The sequence below is a fragment of the Hylobates moloch genome, unplaced genomic scaffold (assembly GCF_009828535.3).
Source record: "Hylobates moloch isolate HMO894 unplaced genomic scaffold, HMol_V3 SCAFFOLD_16, whole genome shotgun sequence".
In the NCBI taxonomy this organism is placed as follows: Eukaryota; Metazoa; Chordata; class Mammalia; order Primates; family Hylobatidae; genus Hylobates; species Hylobates moloch.
Genome location: NW_026652291.1, coordinates 37,562,365 through 37,576,006, shown reverse-complemented (window position 1 = coordinate 37,576,006; position 13,642 = coordinate 37,562,365). Strand labels below are relative to the sequence as shown.

The window sequence follows — 13,642 nt, the reverse complement described above, 5'->3', positions numbered from 1 at the left end:
TGTTTTCTCTTTCTAACCACCATTGGGGCTGAAGCTGGGAACTGAACACAACTTGAAATTTTGTGGTTTGGGTGCTAGAATTCAGAGCTAGATTATCTGAAGCTAAAAGTTATTAATGTTGAAATGTTTTCACCCACTAAATAAACCTGAAAAAAAAATGAAATTTAACTCCAGACGGCCCATAAAATCGCATATGGTATAATTTTTTTTTGAGTCTAGGAAGAGAGGAAAAAAATTTGTGAGCAAGATCTAAGATTGCTAAAAAAATTAGAAATTGTTTATTATAGTTTAAAGTAAATGCTACTATCCAAACTCTAATCCAAACTCAACAAACAAACCCAGAAATCTCTTACTGTTATTCACATGATGTTTTATTTTCTCCAAGATTATACTGAATCAGTATATAAAAATAATGAAGTAGGGAAAATGCCATTTGCCCTTGTTTAACTTTTCAGCTATTTTTTACATGTTTTCTTTAAAGATGGAATAGTAAAGTAATACTTTACATTTTCAAGGTACTTGATACTTCACTGAGTATTTCCAAATATATCATCTTAATTAAAATAATAGCTTGTTTCACCCTTTTAAAAATCACAAAGCATTGAACAGTTTTAAGCTCATTAAATCTGAGAACATATCCAAAACCTGGCATATGGATAGTATGTATAGAAAGGCTAGTCCTTTGTTCCTCTGCTAGTTAGCACTCTAATGATATTAATGATGGAAGATTTTTCTCAGCCCCTTTGCTGGACTTATGACAGGGGTACCCCATTTACTTGGCCCGCCATGCTCAACCCCTTGCGGGAGGGAGCACGTGAGTGAGTGAGTGCAGGATCTGGCTGGCTGTTCCAGGCACTTGCAGGAGCAAGCTTCATGTGCTGGTGTGAGCGAGCGAGTGCGGGATTTGGCTGGCTGTTCCAGGCACTTGCAGGAGCAAGCTTCATGTGCTGGTGTGAGTGAGCGAGTGCGGGATCTGGCCAGCACAGCTCTGAGTGCCAGCAGGAGCAAGCTCTGTGTGGGGTCCGCGGCCAGACCAGGCATGAGCTAGCAAGTGTGGGATCCGGCCAGCCACTCTGGGAGCTGCCAGGAGCAAGCTCCATGAAGGACCCGTGGAGGTACCCAGGTAAGGGTGCCTGTGACCCCGAATCCCCAGAGTGGGTGTTACAGTACTCTCTTAGTTCTGCCCTCTGCGGACAGTGGTGTGTTAGCAGCTCAGTTGGCCCCTTACTTCGTTATGTGGGGCAGTTGCCCTCTGCTGGTGAGGGCAAAGGGCCAGCGTGACAGCCTTCTGGGTACCCGCACTTGGTGGGTCCCTGTCTGGCATCCAAGAAAAATGAGGTCAGTTGGACAATTGAAGGATGGTGAAGGCAGATAATTTTATTGAGTGATGAAAATGACTCTCCGTGGAGAGGATAGCTAGAGAGGGGACAGGAAGGGCAGGTCATCTTCCCCAAAGTCGGGTCATCTCTTCCCCGAAGTCCAGCTGTCTTCCCCAAAATCTGGCCGTCTCCCTTAAATTCCAGCTGTCTCCTGTACTGATTGAGTTTGGGTTCTTTATAGGCACAGAATGGGGAGTGCATGCTGATTGGTTTGTAATTATGCCAAAAATTTTAAAGCAAAGACACCACTCAAAGGTGGGCAAGACAGTGTAGAAAATGAATTAGGAAAAGGTAGGTATATGTAAAATAGGTGAAGGGTGAGGATCAGTCCAGAGGAAAGTGTGCCAAACAGGAAGACAAGTTCTCACTCTGGTCCGGGGATTTAACCTGTAGCTTGGCTTTCAGGCTTTGAACTGTATCCAGCTTGGAGGTGGGGTTTCACCGGATACCTGGCCCTACCCTATGTGCCTAGGCATTCACTGCCTCCTGTTGCTATCATTAGTAAGCATAAGCATTTCTTTATTTCAAGATCCACTTTCAACTTTTACTGACAGAAGTTTCCCTTGCTCTGGTATCTGGTGACTAATTTGATCCATGTTGTTTTTGAAAATGAAGAAATTTCCATAAAAAATGTTTAGAGCTCTGAATTTAGACTAGCATTCTCCAAAGCAGGGTATGTAAAATGTTTCATTAGGTTATTGGAAGAAAATACTAAAACTTTTATTGTTTCAATGTAACAAATGAAATTTACCTTAATTAACATTTAATCAATGGATCAACACTGACATCCTCACTTGGTCTGGTGTCAGACTGTTAGCTATCAGTTATAGTGCATGAGGAAAGCATGCAGGGATTGACAGAGGTCCCTTGCTTGTACCTTTATTTTCAACATACTGGGATGAATTATAAGTCTGCATATATCTATTTAGGTGGATTTATGGCTTTAACGAAATCAAAGCTCACAAAACAGATAAGTGGCAAGAAAGATTCCTGCAAAGAAACTGTAAATTGTATGCAATACTAATAATGGGCGTGGAAGTGAGCCACACACATGTATAGGTCAGAGCGGATGCTTCTCCTATGAGACATTATTAATGTTGAAGTAAAAATCAACAACAATCTAATCTCAGCTGAGATGTCCAGAAAAAGTGAAATTATAAGCAAGACAATTTGACAGATGGAATTATATCCATTATTGTTAACAAAGAAATACTTTCTGATATTTTATTCCCTTGAAATACTGGCTAACGATAGTAGGAAGCCATCATAATTAATGAACATGTGGGACAGGAAGATAAACTGACAAAAGTTTTTCCATGACATTTAAAGTTATGTGACACATAACTCCCTATCTATAAAAATGTCATTAAAATTAATGATAGATATTTAAAAGCCTCTTTTGTGTTTTCTTAACAGCAAAAGACCAAATACAGTACATTATTGGTAACATTAGGGACACACTTGTTCATAAAATGGATGAAATAAAACATAGGAAACAATATGGCAACAACTTAAATGAATTTTTTTGTTTGTTTGAGACGGAGTTTTGCTCTTGTTGCCCAGGCTAGAGTGCAATGGCGTGATCTCGGCTCACCGCAACCTCCACCTCCCAGGTTCAAGTGATTCTCCTGCCTCAGCCTCCCGAGGAGCTGAGATTACAGGCATGCGCCTCCATGCCTGGCTAATTTTTTGTATTTTTAGTAGAGACGAGGTTTCTCCATGTTGGTCGGGCTGGTGTCGAACTCCCGACCTCAGGTGATCTGCCCACCTCGGCCTCCCAAAGTGCTGGGATTACAAGCGTGAGTCACCGCGCCCGGCCTTAAATGAATTTTTTCATGAACAAATACTTTCCGAAGTTGCATAGAAATCTTTGAAGATGATTTGAATCATTGAGAACTTAAATTATTTAATGTGAGAGGATGCTATATATTTGAAGTACAGATGTTTCTTTTTTTTTAATTGCAAGTTTGTTAAATATGTTCTTTAACTGTAAGTAGTTTTTACCACCAAATAAGAAAATTTCGCATATGTTTTTAAAAAATAACCAGTAAAAATGAGCTTACAATAAAATGTAACTTTTCTCCAGATAATATCCCAAATTCTCTTGCCCCTTCCAGAAAAACTATTGTTATTCCAAAAACATTCTATGAAAACACAAGTATAGATAAATAATAATAAAAATACCTTATTTTTACACAAAGTAAAACACCTTCTATACATAGTTTTAACCTAACTTTTTTCAATTAACAACTAACCTTGTATATTGTTTCATGCAATATATAGTATCTACACACATGCACACACATATACAAATATGAATAAAATGGATATTATGAAATTGAAAAACACATTATTAACTGAAATGGCAAATGCACCAGAGGGGCTCAAATGCAGATTTGAAATAGCAGCAGAAAGATACAGTGAATTTAAAGGTATATCAATAGAATGTATCCCATTTGAAGAACAGAAAGAAAAAACTACCAGTGGAAAAACATCAGTCTTTCTGTTCTTCAAATTGGATAAAGCTAAACAAAACCAAAGTAGCATCAACATAAAAGGAATTCACATCTAAACAATTTATAGTCAAATTACTGAAAGACAAAAAAATCTTGAAATCAGCAAGAAAAAATGAATTATGTTCAGTCAACAATAATATGAATAACGGATAACTTATTGTCAGAAATAATGGAGGTCAGAAGGCAGTGGAATTACATGTTCAAAGAATGGAAAGAAAAGAACTCCCAACCAAAAATTTTATATTCAGCAAAACTATTATTCAAAAGCCAAAACTATAAAACTCTTTGGAAAAAGCACAGGTGTCTTTCTGACCTTGGATTAGGCAATAGTTTCTTAGATATGAGAGCAAAAGCACAAACCACAGAAAAAAAAATGAAACTAAAATTAAAAGTTTTGTACATCAAAGAACATTATCAAGAAAGTCAAAAGACAACCCAGAGGATGGGAAAAAATATTTGGAAATCATCTAAGCTGATAAAGGACTTGTACCCAGAATACATAAATAACTCTTGCAACTCAACAATAAAAAGAAAAACAACCCAATTTAAAAATAGGCAAAGGAGGCCGGGTGTGGTGGCTCACGCCTGTAATCCCAGCACTTTGGGAGGCTGAGGCAAGCGGATCACCTGAGGTCCGGAGTTCGAGACCAGCTTGGAGTACAGATGTTTCTAACAAGGCTCAGATTATCATAATAGCTATATTTTGTTTCAATAATGAAATACATGAAGAACTAATTTCATTTTGTGCCATTAAAATAAAGATGTGTCAGGGAAGATATATTCTTGAAAATAAGTGACTTTAATGAATACAAAACAATGTATATGAGAGAATTTCCTGGGATAATGATAGTGTTTTGACTTTGTAAGAGTTTAGGTTGCATACATGTATGCACTTGTTCAAGTTTATGAAATGGTAGACTTATAATTTGTACATTTCATTGCATGTAAAACTTACTGCAAAAGGAAAAAAAGGAATAATACATGTTAAATTCTAGTTAATGCTATGCATGCTGGACTGTTGGAGGAAACTATATTAATGTGTTTGATTTACTTTGAAATGCATTAAAAAAACCCTAAGATGGAATGGTGAATGGATTAGTCATACAGAAAGCATACAGTATAGTCATAGTATAGTATAACAAATACAGTAAAAATTGTAAATACAGAGTCTAAGTGGTGGGTATATGGATGGTCCCTGTAAAAGTCTTTCAACTTTTCTGTTGCATCATCCTTAGGTAATCTATAGCAACACATAGGTTGATGTCAGATATGCAAAGAGAATATTTCAGTATGGTATCAATGTTGTTAATTTTTCTTAAAATCTGACTGTTAGGCTGGGCATGTTGGCTCATGCCTGTAATCCTAGTACTTGGGAAGGCCAAGGCGAGAGGATTACTTGAGCTCAGGAGTTCAAGACCATCCTGGGCAACATAATGAGACCTTGCCACTACAAAAAATTAAAAAATTAGCTGGGTATGGTGATGTGTGCCTGTAGTTCCAGCTGCTTGAGTGGTGGAGGTGGGAGGATTGCTTGAGCCCTGAAGGCAGAGGCTGCAGTGAGCTGTGATCGTGCCACTGCACTCCAGCCTGGGTGACAGAGCGAGACCCTGTCACAAAACAAAACAAAAAAACAAAAAATCCTAACTGTTGTATAGAATCCCTATTATACTCTGTAATGAGATGAGGAGTGACCATGAGAATCATTTGAATCACAAGAGCATCTCTGATTATCTTACAGCAAAGATTTTAAAAGAATCATTGAACTTAAAAGGTGGGTTGGCTGGGCATTGTGGCTCATGCCTATAATCTCAGCACTTTTGAGAGACTGAGGTGGGTGGATGGCTTGAGTCCTGGAGTTCAAGACCGGCCTGGGCAACATGGTGAAACCCAGTCTGTATGAAAAAAAAAGCTGGGCATGTGTGAATTTGAGGCCACTTGCAGTAAGTTATGTTCATGCCACTGCACTCTAGCCTGGGCAACAGAGTGAGACCCTATCTTAAAAAAAAAAAAAAAAAAAAAAAAAAAGATGGGTAAAGCATGTTTTTTTAAATGAAAAGACAAGAGATGTCAAATTTGCTGACCCTTTTTTGTATGACAAGTGACTATGTAATCTGCGTTGCAGATTAAACACCAAGCAACCAACCAATCAATGCAACACTTACTGCATTTCTTCAAGGTAAAGGTAATGTTTTAACAAGAAGTGAAATGTAACTGCCTTTTCTACAGGCTGGGATAAAAACACAGAGAGAATGTTTTTAAAATCACTGTTTGGAATATTTCTTTTATCATGTGATTTTTGTTGTCAAAGATATGTTTGTCTTATGAAAATTTATCTGCACTCTTAAAAAATACTTGGAAAAATATTTTGTATACTCTTCAAAAATGTTCCAAATAGAGTTTCAGTTGGGGGGATGGGGGAATAGGGGAAGGAGAGATGTTGGTAAAAGGGTCTCAAGTTTGTTAGACAGTAGGAATAAATTTTGTTGATTTATTGTACAGCATGGTAACTATAGTTAGTTATAATATTGTATATTTCAAATTGCTAAAAGAGTAGATTTTAAATGTTCTCACCAAAAAAAAGATAAGTATATGAAGTGATAGATATGTTAATTAGCTTGATTTAACCATTCTACAGTGTACTGTAAACATATTTCAAAATATCATATTGAACTCCATAAATATATATTATTATTTATCAATTAAAAAATATTAAAACAAGCAAAACCCATGATACATACCTGGTGGCAAATGAGTATTGTGGTAGAAATTCATCAAACTCCTCAGATATGATTTGTGTACTTTTCTGGCTGATTGTCATACTTCAGTAAAAATAAATAAATGTAAGCAAAAAAAAAAAAGTTTCAGTGGATTTTTAAACCAGTTGTTAAAAATGTTAAAATGTGACATGTTTTGATTAGTCTGCAAGAACAATCAATTGACGTGAAGGAAGATGGAAATTTCTTAACCAAAGATCAATAAAAGCTTTTGCATAATTGATGGAAGGTATTGAAAAGTGCAAGTAGTAATTTAGTTAAGTCCAACAAATGACATATTTCTTTAATTTCAGTCCTTGCATCTTTGTAATTATCCCCTTCTCAGCTTACAATTAAATACTGAAATAAGTGGAACTTAGGACTTGACATTTCAATCACTGAATCACAAAATATTTACATTATTATTTTTTAAAAATACTATTTGGTTTCTTATTATTTTCATTATTATCATTGCTCTACTAAAAATGGTAAGCTTTTATGAGAGCAAAAAGATCTTTTATATAAGTAATAAATATTATAAAATGATTTTTAATGTTTATAATTTTTAATTCATACTTTGTGTTTTATACTGTATAGGACATATTAGTAAAATAGTATGTTTATAATAAATATGCATATATTGGAGGGCTGTACTAAATTTTGTTTTGATTGCTTTTTTTGGCTGGTTTGTTGGGGTATGTGGTCAAAGAAGTTTGGAGAACTCTCTTTACTGATCACTCATAATCTGGCAAGCTATTATTGACAGGAGTAATTATTTATTCTTAAACTCTAAATGATCATTGTAAAGATTATAAACCAGCACATTTTTTTTTGAGACATGGTCTTGCTATGTTGCCCTGGCTGGTCTAGAACTCCTGGGCTCAAGTGATTCTCTTGCCTTAGCCTCTGGAGTAGCTGGGATTACAGGCGTGTGCTAAACATTTGTGTTTTAAGGTTGAACTTTGATAAATGAAGTTGACCTTTAGACTAAATTCTGAAACGGTGGTTCTTAAAGTATATAATAACATCAGCATTAGCTGGGAACTTACTAGCAATGTAAATTCTCAGGCTATAACCCAGACCTGCTGAACCAGAAATGCTGGTTAAGAAGCTTTCCAGGTGATTCTGATGCTCACTCAAATCTGAGAACCACAGATCTAGATGATTTAGACTCACGGATCATTCCTACTTATTTCTTCCTACTTCATAATGTATCTGAGACAGTTTCTTTATTGTATGTCTCAGTTTTGGCCCAGACATTTTTCCTCTCTTAGATTTTTTTTTCTTTTTCCTTCCTCTCCTCTCCTCTTCCTCTCAATGTTAAAAAAAAAAAAAGTTCTTTAGTGTTATTTTCACAAAGAAATAGTGCATTGGTTCTAAAAATTTGGGTGCTGCAACTAATGTGACAAGTAGCATGTGTTTAAAAGAGATATTTCTAAACATTTTCAAATTAATTTTGTTAACTACTATATTGGTTCGTTCTCACATTGCTATAAAGAACTACCTGAGACTGAGTAATTTATGAAGAAGAGAGGTGTAATCGACTCACAGTTCTGCAGGCTTAACAGGAGGCATTGTTGGGAGGCCTCAGGAAACTTACAGGGGAAGCAAGGACATCTTACTATGGCGGAACAGAGAGAGAGAGAGAGAGACACATCTTACTATGGTGGAACAGGAGAGAAAGAGAAAGTGCCACACACTTTTAAACCATCAGATCTTGTGAGAGCTCACTATCATGAGAACAGCAAGAGGGAAACTGACACCATGATCTAATCACCTCCCACCAGGCCCCTCCTCCAGTACTGGGGATTACATTTCAACCTGAGATTTGGATGGGGACGCAGAGCCAAACTACTTCTAGTTATACTTGAATATGAGTATAATTAATTTCCTATTATTTCCTGTCAATACTCTTTTTATTTCAACTTTTATAATCTCAAAATAGCTTTCTGCCAATGAAGATTTCAAAATAGACATTTCAAAGTAGGAATCACCTAAACTCAACAGTTGTTTATAAAACAATAAATTTGCTTTATTTCTCTTTCTATACACATATATGCACACACATACACATTTTTATTTGCTGAACTGTTTGAAAGTAAATTGTATACATCAGTATCCTTCACCCCTAAATACTCTTAAAAATATGGATTAAAGTAGCCCTTAATGGGACTAGTACAACATTGTTTTGAAATGCTAATTTTTAACAAATGCTCAACCATTTATTAAAGACTCTTAAATATTTTTAAGGTCCTATTATAAATATCGTCAGAGGAAAAGGTATAGAATGCCAAGTTGTCATGGTATAAATGAGTGAATGTTTCATCCTTTCTCAACTAAAAGTTTCTCATCTGAACTACAAGATACAGTGGATGATTTGAGTGGCTATTTTCTCAATTCCTCCAAGGATAGTACATAACTAGTGCCAATTCAGATGCAGAGGGGATAAGTTAATTCATTCCATACAATGGATGTCTTGGGCTTAATTCTGTCCTGGGAACCCAGGTTAGTTGGACTGCATATATGGCAAGGTCTTAAAAGGATTTTGCTTTGCCTGGCTTGTGATGTTTATCCAAATAACTTTTTTTTTTATTATTTTTTTTTAGATTACAGGTCCACCAGGTTGTGGAAAAACTCAGTTTTGTATAATGATGAGCATTTTGGCTACATTACCCACCAACATGGGAGGATTGGAAGGAGCTGTGGTGTACATTGACACAGAGTCTGCATTTAGTGCTGAAAGGTATGAGATTTTATTTTCTATTATAATGTTTTACTTTTGTAACTTATATACAGCATGAAACATTTACACATAGGTTAACATTTACCACCCCCCCCTCCTTTTTTTTGTTTTGAGATGGAGTCTTGCTCTGTTGCCAGGCTGGAGGGCAGTGGCACGATCTGGGTTCATGGCAATCTCCACCTCCTGGGTTCAAGCGATTCTCCTGCCTCAGCCTCTCGAGTAGCTGGGATTACAGGTGTGTGCCACCATGCCTAGCTAATTTTTGTATTTTTAGTAGAGACAGGATTTCACCATGTTGGCCAGGCTGGTCTTGAACTCCTGACCTCAAGTGATCCGCCCACCTCGGCCTCCCAAAGTGCTGGGATTATAGGTGTGAGCCACCATGGCTGGCTTTTTTTTTTTTTTTTTCTGAGATGAAGTCTCTCTCTGTTGCCCAGACTGGAGTGCAGTGGCGTGATCTCAGCTCACTGCAACCTCCACCTCCCCGGTTCAAGCAATTCTCCTGCCTCAGCCTCCTGAGTAGCTGGGATTACAGGTGCCTGCCATCAGGCCTGGCTAATTTTTGTATTTTTAGTAGAGACAGGGTTTCACCATATTGGCCAGACTGGTCTCGAACTCCTGACCTTATGATCCGCCTGTCTTGGCTTCCCAAAGTGCTGGGATTACAGATGTGAGCCACTGTGCCTGGCCTAAATTGGTCTTTTTATAAATGTATCCCAGTAGTAAATGAATAAGCAATGATAGAATATCACCAAATTACAAACTCTGACAATCTAATGGATCTAGGCTTTTAACATCACAAAAAAATGACGAGTCACTGGGGTACTTTCTGATGGAAGAACAATCAAATTTTATTGTGATCAAGGCTTCAGATCCAGCCACCAATTTACAACCTAGCTAGAGAAGAGAGGAACACGTCAAACTACTCTAGAAAATGCAATTAGCAGAATCCGAACTGTGGGAAATAACAGAACAAACAACTTGGTTTCTGTAACAAATAAATTGTAAGATTAAAAAATAGTTGGAAGGGGAACCTTTGGATTAAAACAGATTTAAAAACCTTATTGATCAATTGCTGTGTGATGAACTTATTTGGATCTTGACTTAAATGGTTAAAAAAAAGAACAGAGGAATAAACATTGAGACTACTAGAAATTTGAACATGAAAATATATTTGAGATTAAAGCTGGTAAAGACAGTGGTTCACTCAAATTGTCCAAGTACTCTTTAAAATGCCAATGACTAGCCTTCAATTAACTAAGCAAGTAGGTATTAAATAGCCAGTTATGTCATAAATAGCCAATATGCAAATAGCTCTTACAAAGGTCCTAGGGAATTTGGGTAAAGAATTCAAAGATTAAGATTATTTTTATAACAGCAGTTCAGTTCACTGTAATGGATTTCTGCTTTCTTTGCACCACATATAAAACAGAGTTTAGGATGTCTTCTCAAGGAGGAAACTGTTGTATGATATTTTATTACCAGTATTACAGTTCAGAGCAGTGTGAAAACCTTATCAATGAATTGGGTGATATCAGCATATGTACAGTAGCAGAAGACTAGCAGGTGACTTGTCTGCATTTTCCAAATGAATTTATGGAGAGTCTTACGTTTTTTGTCTTTGCATAGAGCCTTAATTATTTACTTTTTGAATCCTCCATATTTACTTGTTTCTCCTTCATATCTTTTTCTGCCTATGTGCATGTTGGTATTTACATCAGAGGCAAGTTGGAAAATGAAGAGGTAAGATTTTAGCTCCTTTGTTGGAATTATGTTGCATAGTTCACAAGGAGTTCTTCTGAAGGTCATTTGAGAATAGGGGTTGAACTTTATATTGTGTTTGGTTTTTTATTCCATTCTCCACAAGGCTTAAAATGAGTGATCATCTGGCTCCCACATGGAATGGATTTTGAGGTCTGGTGATAGGGCCAGGTAGAATAAAAAATATGAATGCTCTTTGATATATATGCCAGATTTGGCATTCTTATACTACCTTCTAGTTTGTCATTGTGGGTCATAGAATGGAGCTGGCCCTGTAGTGTCTGATCACATTTCATTCATTCTGTTACAGGACAGCTTAACCCCTATTTGGAATTATCAGGAAAGATTGGTCAATCGGTTAGGAAAGCTTACTGCTGCAGATAACTGACTATCCAAAGAACAGTGGCTTAAACAAAAAGAGGTTTATTTCTCTCATATAACAAGACCTGAGTAGGTGGTTGCTGGCACTGGGTCACTCAGTTCTCAGTGATGACAGAGAGACCTAGGGCATGTACATTTTCAGACATTGGATTCATTCTGTGCTCAAGTCAATGGGAAGGGAAGGAAAAGGGCCAACTATATCTTTTATCAGGAAAGTGAACTTTTATTCATAATATCTGCCTCCTCCCATCTGTGGATTTCCTTTTTGTTGCCTATAGTCCTCTTGTAGATTTCTCACTGAGTCACCTCTATATGTAAAAAGAGGCTGGGAAAGTGAGGGGAGAAGATCGTCGTAACAATCATGATGAGTTGTCTGGTTAAATATTGCTGCCTGAATAAAACTGGGGCTCTCATAGCGAGGAAGAAGTGGAAATGGATATTGGATTGGTAATTAACAGTTACATGTTAGCATATTGTACCAATCAGGGCTCCATTAGAAAAATAGAACCAGTAGAACACATATATTAAGAGAGTTATTGCAAAGGATTGGCATATGCAGATGTGGAGTTGTCTGAAATCCATAGGGCAGGCTGTTGGAAAGGGCAGGCTGGAACTCTCAGGCAAGGGCCTAAGCTATAGTCCATAGGTGGAATTTCATCTTTTTAAAGGAAGTCTCATTCTGCTCTTAAGGCTTTTCAAGCGATCGAATTAGCCCACCCAGATTATTTAGGATAAACTCTTGTACTTAAAGTCATCTGTTTATGAACATTAATGAGATCTACAAAATCCTTTCACAACAATGCATAGATTAGTGTTTGATTGAATAACAGGAGATTACGGACTAGCCAAGTTGACACAAAACTGACCGTCATACATTTTTTGTTTGTTTGTTTGTTTGTTTGTTTTAAGAGACAGGGCCTTGCTCTGTCACCCAGGCTAGAGTGCAGTGGCATGATCATAGTTCACTGTAACCTCTAGCTCCTGGACTTAAGAGAGCCTCCTGCCTCAGCCTCCTGAGTAGCTGGGACTACAGATGTGAGCCACTGCACCTGGCCTTTACATGTATTTTTTATGGAAAATAAATACATTTTTGACTAAAAAAAGTGAGAAAAGAGTGGCGTTGTTTTACATTTTTGCAAATCTCTTTAGTGTCTGACTTAATAGAAGACAGCCTGATTCTAATATCTTCTTCTGCATTCAGTCTGTTGCAATCTGTTGTTTTGGTTGAGATATGAAGATTTGGCCTCATACTGGTTATAGTTGGAGAGGGAGGAATATTTTAATAGTCTCTTCAGATAATTAAAGATATGCTTCTTTGATACTACACCAGGAATTGAGTAATAGTTGCTTAGAGGTTAGTTGTGATACAGAATCTGAAACCATATTATTGCATTTTTTCTACAGTTACATTAAAATCTATTCATCTGTCTTAAGCTCTTAATGGATATTTACCCATGCATGATTTTGTAGTATTATGCATTTGTCACTCAGAAAATATTGGTTCACTGTCTTATGGAGTTCTTCTAAATGTTGACAGATTTTATTACTCAATATAAAAAAATTTCATTAGTGTCTCCACTGATCTGAACAAAAAGTATTTAAGTATTGGGATGCAGTCAAACTCATGGTAGCAGATGTAAGCTTTTTAGAATTCTGATTTTTCATTAAAAGCTTGAATTTTATCATTGGCAATAAATATTGCCACTTGTTTTTCTTGAAGTGTCGGGCTTACTTTGCTCATTTTGGGAAAACATCTACCAAATACTTAAGTCAGAAAAACCATAACTTATCTGTCAATCATTCTTTCAAGTAAAAATGGTCTCCCATGGAAAAAGTGACTTCTTAATCTTAAAACCCAATTGTACAGGTGTTTTTCCTTGAGACAACGGTTATACTTCAGAATGTAGTAGAAGTGCTTCTATTTTGTCAAACAGAATATTAAAAATACGTCTGTGTTCTAATAAAACTGTATTGACAAAAACAGGAAATGGGTCAGGCATGGGCTGTAGTGCACAGTTTGACAACCCCTGCTTTATTTACCTCCTTGAGCAAATGTAGAAGTTTAATAATAGCTGTTTTGAGGTTTTTATCTATGAATGCCATCACATA

At 36.7% G+C, this 13,642-nt stretch overlaps 1 protein-coding gene across 4 annotated transcripts in view; it reads left to right on the top strand.

Moving 5' to 3' along the window:
- The window catches only part of RAD51B (RAD51 paralog B), a 730,112-nt gene that overhangs the window by 37,858 nt on the left and 678,612 nt on the right, over positions 1-13,642 (top strand). For all 4 annotated transcript variants that reach the window (XM_032179312.2, XM_032179313.2, XM_058429428.1 and 1 more), the window contains exon 5: positions 9,255-9,391. In XM_032179312.2, coding sequence (XP_032035203.1) covers positions 9,255-9,391 — 137 coding nt within the window. The remainder of the gene's footprint in view (positions 1-9,254; positions 9,392-13,642) is intronic.